A 16,535-nucleotide genomic window follows, 5' to 3' on the forward strand; every position below is an offset into this window, starting at 1 on the left:
GCTTATTTTATAGACCAATAAATAATAAATAAGCCGCGGAACTTTTGTGTCGCTATCGACGTTTCCCGGCGGACGCTAAATAAGGAAGACACAAGCAACATCGACAAGGCTGACGACGTTCGACAACGCGTTTTTATCGTTAATAAACTTTCTAGACGGGCGCAAACATGTCCATTTTTACCCCGACCAACCAAATACGGCTCACAAATGTGGCGGTGGTGCGGATAAAAAAGGGAGGCAAGCGTTTTGAAATCGCTTGCTACAAGAATAAAGTTGTCAGCTGGCGATCGGGAGCGTAAGTATTGTTTATTTGTATTTCAATATGTCGTCACGTGTTTCCACTCAACGGCTAGATAGATGTCCGGTTAAAAGATTCAAATCTTGAGCTGGACGAGTTTTCATGTCAAAACATGACAGCGTCGCATCTTCTTTTGTTGTCATTGTGTCTGAACTTTGCAGAGAGAAAGACCTGGATGAGGTTTTACAGACAAACTCCGTGTTCGTCAACGTCTCCAAAGGGCAGGTGGCTAAAAAGGAAGACTTGTGCAAGGCCTTTGGGACGGACGATCTGACTGAGATCTGTAAACAGGTACAGTACAAAGAGATGAAGCTCAATATATCATTTACAGAGGTAGTCAACAGTACACGGTCAACGAGATTTCTCTATAGAATCTCCTCTCTGGTCAACAAAAGCACCATGAGGATTCTAGCGGGAACTCTCGTTCAACCCTTTTTCGATTACGCATGCACCTCCTGGTACCCTAGCACCTCCAAAACCCTCAAATCTAAACTCCAAACATCCCAGAACAAGCTACCCGGTAGTCAGATTACTTCCAGACCTCCACCCCAGATCCCACCTCACTCCTACCCACTTCTCCAAAGTGGGCTGGCTCAAGGTGGAGGACAGAGTAAAACAACTTGCACTGAGCCTAGTCTATAAAATTCGCTACACCTCCCTGATACCGAAGTACATGTGAAACTACTTCCATAACGTAAATGACCGCCATAACCACAACACCAGAAGGAGCTCTACTAACCACGTTAAACCCAGATTCCGATCTAACAAAGGTCTTAACTCATTCTCTTTCTATGCCACATCAATGTGGAATGCGCTCCCAACAGGTGTAAAAGAAAGGGCATCTCTATCCTCCTTCAACACAACAATAAAAGTACACCTCCAGTCAACTTCAACCCTAAACTAACACCCTCCCCGGATTGTTAATAATCAAATGTAAACAATCAAATGTAGATACTTTTTCTTATGCCTTCTGATCTCTCTCTCTCTCTATGTCCTTTACTTGCTGTACATATCCTACCAAGTCAGACCTACACTGTTTCAATATCCATTTCTCTGTTCTCAATTGTTGATGACTCATGATAACTACCAAACCTAACCCCCCCTCCACACCCCGAATTGTAAATAATGTAAATAATTCAATGTATACACCCTGATGATTATCTTGTGTGATGACTGTATTATGATGATAGTATATATGATAGTATATATCTGTATCATGAATCCCGACTTAAACAAGTTGAAAAACGTATTGGGGTGTTACCATTTAGTGGTCAATTGTACGGAATATGTACTTCACTGTGCAACCACAATAAAAGTCTCAATCAATCAATCAAAGTATGAGAGTATATTTACGTCCGCTGGAAGAAGTCTCCCTGACAAGCGTAAATAATTCGGCTTTGCAAGCAATAATCAATAAATTATGATTGAATCTAATGATGATATAAATAAATGTAGTGATTGTAATGAAAGTCAATGCAAGAGAGGAAAGGTAGCGTTTCTTCTTCACAAAAATACTTAAGTAAAAGTAAAAAAAAATGTTGCAGTAAAATTACTTTGACAAGTACAATCTATTCAAAAAGTTACTTATGTCCCAGAGCAAGTACATGAGGGAACAATTGGGGGGAAAAAAGTTGGACAAATAAATCTGTGTCTTCTTCATTTGTGGCGACAGATCCTGGCCAAAGGGGAGCTGCAAGTGTCCGACAAGGAACGACAGAATCAGCTGGAGACAATGTTCAGGGACATTGCGACCATTGTGGCCGAGAAGTGCGTCAACCCCGAGACCAAGAGGCCGTACACGGTCAATCTGATTGAGCGGGCCATGAAGGACAACCACTACTCTGTCAAGACTACTAAGAGCACCAAGCAGCAGGTGAGGAGTCGCGTGGAGCTGGGGCATGTTTTCCTCAACAAGAAGTACAGTAATTGTATTATAATTTACAAGAACAAAATATGTACCGTATTTTCCTGACTATAAGGCGCACTTAAAATCCTTTTTTTCCCTCAAAACTCGACAGTGCGACTTATAACCCGGTGCGCCTAATATAAGGAATAAGTTTGGTTGAGCTTACTCACCTCAAAGCTATTTTATTTGGTACGTGGTGTAATGATAAGTGTGACCAGTATATGGCAGTCAAACATAAGAAATGAGTGTAGACAGCACTATGATTGCAATATGTCTCAAGTAAACAACACCAACGTTTTATATGTTCCACTTAAAATATAGAACATTACACACGGCGCTCAAAAATGTATCAAAATGTTTTACTAAGACTTTGGTAAGCTATGAAGCCGCACCGCTTGATGGATTGTCGGTGCATTAAACATATGAGTATTATTATGGTGTGTGTATAAGGTAAGACATATTATCTGGCATTTTGTTTCGCAATATTATGCAAAAGCAACTTTTCTTACCTTTGGGTACCTGCTGATCTGCATTTGGTATCTGTATAAGTCCTGAAAAATTGCGCGCGTCCTTGAGTCGATAAGCTTCTTCTTTTTCCTCTATCTTCTTGTTATGTGACATTCATCCTCCCCTGTGGCCATTTGTAATATAAAAGAGTGTAAAGTTCTTACTTATATCTGTCAGTAAACTTGCCATGAAAGCGCTAAAACATACCAGCGTAGTGAGTTTATATTATTCACCCAAGGAACTTTAGTTATTAGAGTTCCGGTCGGACGATTTTTCACGGGACACATTTCCTGTGTTGTTGTTTCCATATGAGGAAATGCTGCTCCGTTATTGATTTAAGTAGAGTCTGAATGTCATTAAAACAGTTAGCTCCATCTTTTGACACTTCTTCCACTTCCGTCCTTGCACGCTACACCGCTACAACAAAGATGACGGGGAGAAGACGCTGCCGAAGGTGAGCCACATAAATAACATTTTGACCAAAGAACCACCATTACATGTTATGTAGACCACAAGTTTTCACTTTAGAAAATAATAATAATAATAATATGGCTCCTTTAATGCGCCCTATAATCTGGTGCGCCTAATACAGCGCCCGAATTTTACCGCGGCACCGCTGCATTTGCCGCGACCGCCCTCGTCATTTGCCGTAATGCCCCAAAATTGACCAACATTTGCGGCAAGAACATACCGTCACCGCCCTTGACTTTTTACTTGTTAATGGACTAGGGATGTAACAGTAAACGGTAGTGATGGGTTGATGAGGCATCATGAAGCGTTTCGACACATTGCAAAACTGTATTGATACTGTGTCGATACTGTGTCACTAAATACTGACATCTGCTGGACATTAAAAATCCCTACAGGCAACCTATGGACCGACTCAACTGACACTGATTTTATGCCCTAGTACAGGGGTCACCAACCTTTTTGAAACCAAAAACTACTTCTTGGGTACTGATTAATGCGAAGGGCTACCAGTTTGATACACACTTAAATAAATAAATATATTGTCATTTGTAAGTTACACGTAAGTGTGATTTAAACAAGAATAGCTAAATAAATACATTTATATATATATAAAAAAATGGGTATTTCTGTCTGTCATTCCGTCGTACATTTTTTTTCCCTTTTACGGAAGGTTTTTTGTAGAGAATAAATGATGAAAAAAACACTTAATTGAACGGTTTAAAAGAGGAGAAAACAAGAAAAAATTTAAAATAACATTTTGAAACATAGTTTTTCTTCAATTTCGACTCTTTATAATTCAAAATTCAACCGACAAAATGAAGAGAAAAACTAGTTTATTTGAATCTTTTTGAAAAAATTAAAAAAAGAATTTATGGAACATCATTAGTATTTTTTCCTGATTAAGATACATTTTAGAATTTTGATGACATGTTTTAAATTGGTTAAAATCCAATCTGCACTTTGTTAGAATATTTAACAAATTGGACCAAGCTATATTTCTAACAAAGACAAATCAGTATTTCTTCTAGATTTTCCAGAACAAAAATTTTAAAAGAAATTCAAAATACTTTGAAATAAGATTTAATTTGATTCTACAGATTTTCTAGATTTGCCAGAATAATTTTTTTGAATTTTAATCATAGTAAGTTTGAAGAAATATTTCACAAATATTCTTCGTTGAAAAAACAGAAGCTAAAATATGTATTATTCTTTACAATAAAAAAATAAATAAATTTACTTGAACATTGATTTAAATTGTCAGGAAAGAAGAGGAAGAAATTTAAAAGGTAAAAAGGTATATTTGTTTAAAAATCCTAAAATCATTTTTAAGGTTGTATTTTTTCTCTAAAATTGTATTTCTAAAAGTAATAAGAAGCAAAGTAAAAAATAAATGAATTTATTTAAACAAGTGAAGACCCATCCATCCATCCATTTTCTACCGCTTATTCCAAGTGAAGACCAAGTCTTTAAAATATTTTCTTGGATTTTCAAATTCTATTTGAGTTTTGTCTCTTTTAGAATTAAAAATGTCGATCAAAGCGAGACCAGCTTGCTAGTAAATGAATACAATTTAAAAAATAGAGTCAGCTCACTGGTAAGTGCTGCTCTTTGAGCTATTTTTAGAACAGGCCAGCGGGCGACTGATCTGGTCCTTACGGGCTACCTGGTGACCGCGGGCACCGCGTTGGTGACCCCTGCCCTAGTATGTACAATAATATAAACCAAGTCATTGTATTTCATTTAGGATTATTTCATATCTTCATTTAAATAAAAATATATTTTTATCTTTTTTAGATACAGTCAATAAATAATGTGAACATGTATCATAATGTAACAAACAGTTCAGGGTGTCCCAAGTTACCGGAGTGTTAGGTAAGGAGAAGGAGTTTTATCCCTCCAGAGTTGCTGTAGGGCTGTGACGTAAGAGGTCTATAAGTGTGGAGATGACATTAAAGAAGTGGTGGAGACCGGACCTGCTCTCATGACTCCCATTTATTATTTTATTATTATATTGTATCAGTACATGGAATATGCGAACCCAGAACGCTCGGTTACAATAACATGGAAATCTAAGAGAACGTGTTGTGGATGATTGTGGACTGGGAATTTTTTAAATTTTATTTTTTACACATTTTTATAAAAAAAAAAAAAAAAAGTTTTTCCGACGTATTACATTTTAGACAATTTCTCTTCTTAGTTATTATTTCTCCGGCTGTAGAAAAGAGCCGCTCACAGGGCACAGAGGAGGCGTCAGTGCGACACAGTTGGCGTATCGGTCACGTGACCAAAACAGCTCATGATCGGTCACGTGACTTTCTAAAAGCGGTACGCAGGGTTTTGCTCTATGAGCTCGACGCATGCGCCGATGCATCGGTGTTGCCGGACCCATCACTAGTAAACGGTATAATGATAATTTGCGATAATTCCCGACGGTTCGTAATACTGTTTTAATTTTTTCATTACCAAAGAAACGTCATTTATTAATGCATTTTCGGCAACAGGAAGTCAGGCGCATGCGCACTAGCGTCGTTTAGCTTGATAATCATGGCGGACCAACGACACCGACTTTGCTGCGGAGATTTCCCCTCGGAGTAAACGGAGCCAAGCACTTGGTTTAACGTCATTTTCCCTCGCTTCCTGCGATGCGTTTAAGAGCACACTGCTGTGTTTAGATGGAGACAGGTGTGGACAATATTGGAGACACTTGTCCCCACACTAAAAGTAAACGGCGAAGAAGAAAACTATTTGATGTTTTGCAGCAGGTGATGTGTCGCAAACGTTGTCACAAAATGTTTATAAAGTCTTTACTTTGTTTACTGGGATGTTCACTCCTTTATTTAACTGCAAACTGTATCAGTGTTTAAATAACATCAATACTAGCCATAATGTTTTGTCATCTCATCGAATTGAACGCAGGCCGTGAAGATTGTGTATTCGATGTGTGAGGTATCACTCCGTTTTTTTTTTTTGTTGGCCTATACTGTTGTACTGAAACACTAGGGAGGCGTTGGAGAAGAACGAAGCTTGTTTATTAGACTTCATCTTCATTAGCCAAACTGCTTTGTGTTTTATTCTAATATCTAAAAGTAAACACCAGGTTTTGTTTACATTACCGTAATTTTTTTTTTTTTCATGTCACTTCAAAAATCATTCATGTGACATAAGTTTGTTAATGTGTTATTGTGTATAGTTAATTCCTATACGACATATTTCTGCTCAAACTCATAATGGATCTGTCCCGATACATCATTTACATGATTTACATAACTTTAAAAAATAAAATAAAATAAAAACTCTCTCTATCAAAATGTAAAAATAGAGATAAAGGCATCATGTAATGACAAAAAGCTGACAAGTTGATGTTATTAAAAACTAAAAAAAATTAATATTTGTCTATAAATATATGGATAACGTTTATCTATAGTCTTTTTTATTAGACATTACAAATGACATGATGGTATTACGTTCACACCCCAACACTGCTTTATTTAACAATCAGTAATCATGATTTCAATATTGATAACAATAATCTTAATTATTACTTTGGCTTTATTTGGCAGCACTAGATCTCATACATGAACACTATATATATATATATATATATATATATATATATATATATATATATATATATATATATATATATATATCTCCTGCCTCAAAAGAAAATAATGTTTGCCTTGGTGCCCTAAAATATGAGCCCTCTTTTAAGGCAACACTTGCCTTGACCTTAAAAAGTTCAAACTCAAGGCCTGCTAATATATGAAAAATGATCAAAAATAGACCATTCATCGGCAGTGCGCCTTTTAATCCGGTGCGCTCTATGGTCCGTAAAATATGGTATGTGCAAGTATGTATCTGTTATAAATTACAATTTTATATTATTCTTGAAACAGGATTTCTTCTCACCGTGATCTGTACACTGCTTTGTAAAAGTGCCATTTTATGCACGTAACAGTACTAGAGACTCTGTTTCTAGGCTCTGGAGGTCATCAAGCAGCTGAAGGAGACCATGGAGATCCAGCGGGCCCACATGAAGCTGCGTCTTAGGATGCCGAGTAAAGACGCCAAAAAGCTGAAGGAGAAGCTCAAACCGCTCCTGCAGGTGGTCGAGAGTGAAGACTTTGACGAGGAGCTGGAAATGGTGAGGAGAGAAAAAGACGCGCTTTGTGTGTTCCAGGGCTGCAACGATTAGTCGACATTGTCAACAATAACATTTGTCGTCGACAACAGTCGTGACGTCATCACTCGTGTTTTTCTGGGTGGAAGTGGCAAAAAACAACGCCAGTGATAACATGAAAAGTTTGAAGATATTTCCTCTCATTCTTGTTAAAAACATGAATACCTTGCTCATTTAGCAAAGCGGACCTTGTTTTTATGGCAGTACATCTGCGATACACAAGCATTTAAAGCGGAGCCACGATGTCAGACATTTGGAGGAAGGATGCATCTCAACCTCGGTTAGAGTGTTAGCTTATGCCTAGTTGTGTGAAAAACAACTTTAACTATCATTTTATCCCAAGCTAAACTTATCAATTCAAGTACTTTTTAAAGCAGCTTCAATTTGCAATGCCGTAAAAAAATGCACTTTAACAAACGCAAACCGCGCATGTGTGCGCGTGCACACACGCACCAATGCAGAGGTATCGTAAGATTGAAAAAAAATCTATTAAATAGCCAACATTTTAAGAATGATCAAAGATACACATTGAGTCTATTAGAGTTCTAAAACTGCCAATAGTTAATCAATAGTCAATATACCAGTGTGCAGCTTTTTAAACTTCATAAAATGATTTTCTTTCTTTTTGAGGAAGATTTTGTGTTTGTTTTCATTGCTGCTATTTTAACTGTTTTTAAATACATAATCAAGGTTGATTGTGTGTTTTTTTTTAGCACTTTGCCTTTCTTTTTAATTGACATTTCAATAGTCATTTTAATTTTTGTAACAGCTGAATGAGCAGCACAGTTACAGTATAAGTAAATATATATATGAATGAATTAGTCATCTTTGTTGTTCGTAAGCACATGCCTAAAAAAACCTTATGGTGCATTTAGAAGTCGATGTAAAAATTAGAGCCATTAAATATGTGTACGCTTTATTAACCGACTAGTCGACCAATCGTTAAGATAGACGTTGACTAATCGTTAGTTGCAGCCCTATTGTGTTCACACTAAAGATGTCCGATAATATCGGCAGGCCGATAAATGCTTTAAAATGTAATATCGGAAATGATCGGTATCGTTTTTTTTATTATCTGTATCAGTTTTTTTTTGTTTGTTTGTTTGTATTTTTTTTTTTATTAAATCAACATAAAAAACACAAGATACACTTACAATTAGTGCACCAACCCAAAAAACCTTCCTCCCCCATTTACACTCATTCACACAAAAGGGTTGTTTCTTTCTGTTAATATTCTGGATCCTACATTATATATCAATATATATCAATACAGTCTTCAAGGGATACAGTCCGTAAGCACACATGATTGTGCGTGCTGCTGGTCCACTAATAGTACTAACCTTTAACAGTTAATTTTACTCATTTTCATTAATTACTAGTTTCTATGTAACTGTTTTTATATTGTTTTACTTTCTTTTTAATTCAAGAATTTTTTTTAAATTTATTTATCTTATTTTATTTTTTTAAAAGGACCTTATCTTCACCATACCTGGTTGTCCAAATTAGGCATAATAATGTGTTAATTCCAAGACTGCATATATCGGTTCATATCTGTATCGGTTGATATCGGTATTGGTAATTAAGGGTTTGGTCAATATCGGAATATCGGATATCAGAAAAAAGCCATTATCGGACATCCCTAGTTCACACTTGTAGCTCAGTCTTTAGTTCTGGACCAAAAAAGCTACTTAGCGGTCAGTTTGGTGCAGTTTGTGCGACCCCCAGAGGGACAAGGAGTAGAAAATGGATGGATGGTACGGCTGTGGATATTTGGGCACCACACGATTCGATTCCATTCTTGGGGTAACGACTCTATTCAGAATTGATTTCCGATTCAAAACGATTGTCGATTCAAAATCAATACTTTTTAGATCTATGATTAACTATATTCCTCTATAAAATAAATTAACCGCTATGATAATGATTTATATTCCTTAAAAGAAAACCGGCAACTACTTTAGTATGATTTATATATTGATACTACCTGTAGGGATTTAACAATACAAACATTTCATATCAGTTATCGTTATTGCAGTATTGTTGAATGTGCTCAAAAAGTACTTATACACACACTAAAATATTATGACCAAATTTAGCATTTTTTAAGTAACTAAAATAAATAAACACACTGTTAGAAAAAAGCCACTTTTGTACATGTTTTGTGTTTCTTATGCTTCACTGATTAGTAGTCTTAGTATACTTAGTATTTTATCTGTTTTAATGGCTAAGCTTTTATCGTTTTAAATTATTGGTTTGTACTCTGGCACTTTAAGATTTATTTACATTCAAAATGCGTAACAAATAAAATCTATTATTATTTATTATTTCTGGCGGGCATTTCGTCCTACTCTATTAAGCGGTCCCTGAACTCACCGTATAAACACCTTGTTTATTTTCCTCTGAGTATAGAACGATGTCTCTGAGGGACGCTAAGAGAGCACAGCTTGTAGGTTCAATGTGCACAATAGGATATTTATTTATTGATTTGAATTAGGACAATACATATTCATCAACATAGAGCAACAATGTAAATATGCCGGAGTTAGCACAATATCAAATTTTCCTCCGTTGTCCTAAGGCAGGTTAATACAGTAAACATTCAACAGGTCATGATACAAAAGAATAGATACATTACAAGACATTACATAGTACAAGCATACCATAAGTACAGACCATGGACAAAATAATTAAACAAACAAAAAAAACAAGTGAATAATCTAATTGTGCATGCATGTCTGATTAGTTTTCAATAGGTGTCACAGTTTCTGACATGGGCTGGCAGCCTGTTCCATGACTATGCCTCTGATAGACCTCACCATTTGGCCAAATTTAGTCCTGCGCCTTTGTACGTTATCGTATGGTAGTTGCTCAGACAGTAATGTGTTTATATTAGTTTAAATTGGGGTATGTCGTTTTTTAAATGGGGAAAGACGTTAATGACTCTTGTTTTCATGTCAGCATTTAAGATAGCGAGCAGGACAGTCAGTCTGTGAGTCTATCAAAGTACAGTTGTATTGATCTCGGTTTTTCGATCATTTTAATTTAAAACGGTAATACTAACCGTCGGGCGCTTTACCGCAATTATCATTATTACTGTTTATCGTTACATCCCTTTGGTATTGATCGTATCGCCATCTGGATCGATCACCCCTACTTTAAAGCTCTTGCGTTGTCCTGTGCTCAGTGTGTGTGTGTTGCATGCTTAGCCAGTCCTTCCCCTCTAGTCCTCCTGGAAGGAAACGTTCGCCATGTCTCTGAGGACCAGTATCTTAGAAGCGGTTTCACACTGTGGATAGACAGTTGCAGTTTCAAATTTGAGCCGGTGTTCCGGCAAAACGGTTGAAAAATCGGTGGTTTTAGATATGGGCCACATGGACAATTGTTTAGGGCGACAATTTCTACGGGGCGCCCAAAGGTTGAGGGGGAAAAAAAAAAGATTCATATTAATTTGTGCTCAGCAGTACTGCACACATGAAGTCGATAACACCAAACCAATGACAATGAGAGATTATCACCACTAGTCGCACAGGGTGCCATTAAACATGGAACTACTATTACCCACTCATCGCCTAGTTACGGTTACATTTGATGACATCATATATTTCATGTTCATCACCATTCTGCTTTACCTGCTCAGGTGTGTCTGGTGGATCCCGGCTGCTTCAGGGAGATCGACGAACTGATCCGCTGTGAGACGAAAGGCCGAGGCTCGCTGGAGGTGTTGTGTCTGAAGGATGTGGAGGAGGGCGACGAGAAGCTATAGGACCGCCACAGAAGCATCAACATGCAACATATAAAAGGCTGAACAAGGCTCGTCACTTAAGCTCCTCCCCTTTCCCACTGAGACAAATTGCAAGTAATCCGCTCTATACTGTCCGGCCATGATTGCTCTACGTTTAAACATTAGCCGGGTCTTTTTTTAAATTTATTTTTGTAAATTTCAGCTTTGCATCTTGTCTTTAAGGCTTAACATACGTTTTCACAACTTAATGACTAACTCATTCATGTTGTGTCATTAGTAAGGCTGCTTTTCAAACCAATTACAACGATGTACCTTCTTTTGAACTAAGAACAACATTAAAAGGTGCTATCAGATTTATCCATACAACAGCACGTCAAATTCATTTTACATTATTATATCTTAGATTGCCTAAAAAAGGCCTGTGTGTTAACAGCATGTACAGGTGGTACATCTGAATTAATACAATATATTTAAAAAGTTCATTTCAGTTGTTCAAATTCAAAAGAAAAATGCTTATATTCAATACACAGTAAAATATTTCAAGAAAGTAGTTGATAACTTGAGGATTACATTTAACAGTTAATAAAAATCCCAAATTCAGTTTCCTAAAAGGCAATAAAATATCCAAATGTACTGAATAAATCTAAATAAAAAACACATTTGACTGGTTTATATTCTGTATATAATAAGGCTGTCAAATCATAACATTTTTTTATAAAATCAGATTAACTACAATTTGGAATTTGGAGGAATTGTGATTACTCGCTCGCATATTCAAAATTTGCTTAAGAAAATACCTCAATATTTGTACACAAATGCGATTTTTTTGTCCAGGAACGTTTTTAAATGTTTGCATGGGATTTATTTGCACAAAACTTGGTCGCAGTTTCATCTAAACTTCTTTTAGGATGTATTTTGGAGTGAAATTTGCCAGCGAGCAGACCCATTTTTGTACTGCATTGATCTGATCACTGACCGTAAAAGAGCTTGTACGGTCAAAATAAATTGCACGATTAATCTAAGTGTGTTCACAATAATGCGATTAATCACATGAGTTAACTTGTTCATTTTGACAGCCCTTGTATATACATAAGGACATTGTGGTACATATGTGCCAATTGTAATTCCACTTCAAATCCATCCATCCATTTCCTACCGCTTGTCCCTTTTGGGGTCGCGGGGGGTGCTGGAGTCTATCTCAGCTGCATTTGGGCAGAAGGCGGTGTACACCCTGGACAATTCGCCACCTCATCACAGGGCCAACACAGATAGACAGACAACATTCACACACTAGGGCCAATTTAGTGTTGCCAATCAACCTATCTGCAGGTGCATGTCTTTGGAGGTGGGAAGAAGCCGGAGTACCCGAAGGGAACCCACGCAGTCACGGGGAGAACATGCAAACTCCACACAGATCCTTACTCAAAAATAAAAAATAAAAACCCAATGTTAGTACCGTATTTTTCGGACTATAAGTCGCAGGAGCAAGACCGCTTAATCTATCACTACTTTTGTACACCATAGGCAAGCTTGTGCACCAATTTAATAAGCAAAATACCTGTTTAGTGCACTTTAATCGATGTCCTCGGCACACTGTTCAGTTATTAATTGCACAACTTGACAAGCCATAAACACCAGATTGGTCATTTTTCAAGCTGGCACATAAAGAAAGACAGGTATGTGTATATATATATATATATATATATATATATATATATTTGTGTGTGTGTGTTTTAGATTTATAACATTGCTTGCTGTATTTAAACAAGACAGATGCCAAGACACCAACTGTGAACACTCAGTGTAGTTATACACAATATAGACTCAAACTACCGTATTTTTCGGACTATAAGTCGCAGTTTTTTTCATAGTTTGGCCGGGGGTGCGACTTATACTCAGGAGCGACTTATGTGTGAAATTATTAACATCCATCCATCCATTTTCTACCGCTTATTCCCTTTTGGGGTCGCGGGGGGCGCTGGAGCCTATCTCAGCTACAATTGGGCAGAAGGCGGGGTACACCCTGGACAAGTCGCCACCTCATCGCAGAAATGATTAACACATTAGCGTAAAATATCAAATAATATTATTTAGCTCATTCACGTAAGAGACTAGACGTATAAGATTTCATGGGATTTAGCGATTAGGAGTGACAGATTGTTTGGTAAACGTATAGCATGTTCTATATGTTATAGTTATTTGAATGACTCTTACCATAATATGTTACGTTAACATACCAGGCACGTTCTCAGTTGGTTATTTATGCCTCATATAACGTACACTTATTCAGCCTGTTGTTCACTATTCTTTATTTATTTTAAATTGGGTTTTATCAAATAAATTTCCCCAAAAAATGCGACTTATACTCCAGTGCGACTTATGTGTTTTTTTCCCTTCTTTATTATGCATTTTCGTCCGGTGCGACTTATACTCCGAAAAATACGGTATTTGTTCTCTCACAGCTTCACGTTTTCATCCATCTTATTGAAGTCACAAAGAACCGCGTCCAAATAATTTTGTCTGTTTCAAATTGGTACTGATCCACGTTCATACTGGCTGCTTGTGAAGGCGGTCCTGTGGATCCTGCTCAGAGGGTGAGTTGCTTCCTCCTCCAGGTTTGGGCCTCCAGGGGCCTCAGCCTGTGCCTCTGAGGTGGGACACCGGGTGGTGAGGATGATCCCTCCTGCCAGCATCAGCGCAAAAGAGATCCACCCCAAATACAAAGCTGGTCCCCAGTCTCTCCTCAGGTGCACAGCGCCCTCCAGCGGCTGACTAGAGTGGTGGCAGGTCCAAGCAGTGGGAACCAGCAGCAGGACCCCGGAGAGGACAAAAAGAGCCCCGGAAAAGACTTTGATTTGCCCCCGCTTGGGGAACCACACGGCCCCTGCGGCGCCAATTACAAATGCAAACGCCCCCACGCCCAGCGCCGCCATGATGAGGGCTCTCCACGTACGGAAGCTTCCAGAAAGAGACATGAGCGCCTGGTAGAAGGAGCAATGCAGACGCCCATCGTGGGCCAGGTCCCACTGGTCCCAGTCCAGCCACACGCCGTCCCAGTAGGCCGGCAGAGTGGCCGTGGTGTTGTCCAGCGTGCCGCTCACCTTCCACAGAGCCAGACAGCGCGTCAAGACGCCGCAGAGCCACCCGGCGAGGGCCAGACCCAGGCCGGCCAACTCCACACGCCAACGCATGACTCCTCTGAGGGCCGTCACGCAAACAAGCTGGCGGCGGAGCGCAGGGGGGCGTGGCCTGAAGCAAGTTTGTTACCACAAACCAGTTCTTTTAGTGTTGGCGGCGAGAGAAACTCCTGTTTGTTCTGAGGCTGACACAGCTTCACTCTCCCAGTTGGAGCCCGCCGGCGGAAACAAAGACGCACTCTCTGCTTTCTCTAGCCGGATTTAAAGAGACAAACTGTCTTCTACTGATCACACCATTTTACTCAAGTAAACAAGTTCCATGCACACTAAATAAAAGCTAAATAGTCCTTTGTTTATCACTGTTGATAAACCATGAATTGATTAACGTGGACCCCGACTTAAACAAGTTGAAAAAATTATTCAGGTGTCGGGATGTCCGATAATGGCTTTTTGCCGATATCCGATATTGTCCGAGTCTTTAATTATCGATACCGATATCAACCGTTACAGATATATACAGTCGTGGACTTAACACATTATTAGAGATGTTGCCCATATTATCGGCCGATAAATGCTTTAAAATGTAATATCGGGAATGATCGGTATCGGTTTTTTATTATTATCGGTATCGTTTTTTTTTTAAATTTATTTTTATTATTTTTATTAAATCAACATAAAAATCACAAGATGCACTTACAATTAGTGCACCAACCCCAAAAGTGTTGTTTCTTTCTGTTATTAATATTCTGGTTCCTACATTATATATCAATATATATCAATACAGTCTGCAAGGGATACAGTCCGTAAGCACACATGATTGTGCGTGCTGCTGGTCCACTAATAGTACTAACCTCCATCCATCCATTTTCTACCGCTTATTCCCTTTTGGGGTCGCGGGGGACGCTGGAGCTACAATCGGGCGGAAGGCGGGGTACACCCTGGACAAGTCGCCACCTCATCGCAGGGCCAACACAGATAGACAGACTACATTCACACTCACATTCACACACTAGGGTCAATTTAGTGTTGCCAATCAACCTATCCCCAGGTGCATGTCTTTGGAAGTGGGAGGAAGCCGGAGTACCCGGAGGGAACCCACGCAGTCACGGGGAGGACATGCAAACTCCACACAGAAAGATCCCGAGCCTGGGATTGAACCCAAGACTACTCAGGACCTTTAGTACTAACCTTTAACAGTTAATTTGACTAGTTTTCATTAATTACTAGTTTCTATGTAACTGTTTTTATATTGTTTTACTTTCTTTTTCAAGAAAATGTTTTAAACTTATTGATCTTATTTTTTTTTTTTAAAGGACCTTATCTTCACCATACCTGGTTGTCCAAATTAGGCATAATAATGTGTTAATTCCACGACTGTATATATCGGTATCGGTTGATATCGGTATCAGTAATTAAAGAGTTGGACAATATCGGAATATCGGCAAAAAGCCATTATCGGACATCCCTAATTATTATGCCTAATTTGGACAACCAGGTATGGTGAAGATAAGGTCCTTTTTAAAAATAAAAATAAAAATAAGATAAATAAATTAAAAACATTTTCTTGAATAAAAAAGAAAGTAAAACAATATAAAAACAGTTACATAGAAACTAGCAATTATTGAAAATGAGTAAAATTAACTGTTAAAGGTTAGTACTATTAGTGGACCAGCAGCACGCACAATCATGTGTGCTTACGGACTGTATCCCTTGCAGACTGTATTGATATATATTGATATATAATGTAGGAACCAGAATATTAATAACAGAAAGAAACAACCCTTTTGTGTGAATGAGTGTAAATGGGGGAGGAAGGTTTTTTGGGTTGGTGCACTAATTGTAAGTGTATCTTGTGTTTTTTATGTTGATTTAATAAAAAATAAAAATAAAAACCCCGATACCAATAATTAAAAAAAACGATACAGATGATTTCCGATATTACATTTTAAAGCATTTATCGGCCGATATTATCGGATATCTCTATTTCGGGTGTTACCATTTAGTGGTCAGTTGTACGGAATATGTACTGGACAGTGCAATCTACTAATAAAAGTCTCAAACAATCAATCAAAAAAAAAAAAACGTGCAGTACGTATCAATTAAATGTCCTTTTCATTGCTAGACCACTGAATAAAAACTGTTTACAACCTTTTATACATGTAATTAAACATTATGAGAGACCAATGGTTCTCAACCGTTTTTCACCAATTACCACCATAATGACCACTATTAAAATACAGTAGCGTAGCAGGCAACGGTATTCATTAAAAACAAGTATATGTAATATGTTTTGC

General features: G+C 37.9%; 2 protein-coding genes across 2 annotated transcripts; one reads left to right on the top strand and one right to left on the bottom strand.

Annotated features, from left to right (window-relative positions):
* Window positions 1-30: 30 nt before the first annotated feature.
* sbds (SBDS ribosome maturation factor) lies at window positions 31-11,470 on the top strand. The gene is made up of 5 exons (XM_061972498.2): window positions 31-295; window positions 460-589; window positions 1,971-2,171; window positions 7,162-7,326; window positions 11,000-11,470. The coding sequence occupies exons 1-5, from the start codon at window positions 168-170 to the stop codon at window positions 11,123-11,125; spliced, it is 750 nt and encodes a 249-aa protein (XP_061828482.1). The 5' UTR covers window positions 31-167; the 3' UTR covers window positions 11,126-11,470.
* A 160-nt stretch (window positions 11,471-11,630) lies between these two features.
* LOC133614500 (claudin-9-like) lies at window positions 11,631-14,566 on the bottom strand. Its single transcript, XM_061972499.1, has one exon. The coding sequence runs from the start codon at window positions 14,293-14,295 to the stop codon at window positions 13,630-13,632; it is 666 nt and encodes a 221-aa protein (XP_061828483.1). The 5' UTR covers window positions 14,296-14,566; the 3' UTR covers window positions 11,631-13,629.
* Between the last annotated feature and the right edge of the window lie 1,969 nt (window positions 14,567-16,535).

Source organism: Nerophis lumbriciformis, linkage group LG17, assembly GCF_033978685.3.
Source record: "Nerophis lumbriciformis linkage group LG17, RoL_Nlum_v2.1, whole genome shotgun sequence".
Lineage (NCBI taxonomy): Eukaryota > Metazoa > Chordata > Actinopteri > Syngnathiformes > Syngnathidae > Nerophis > Nerophis lumbriciformis.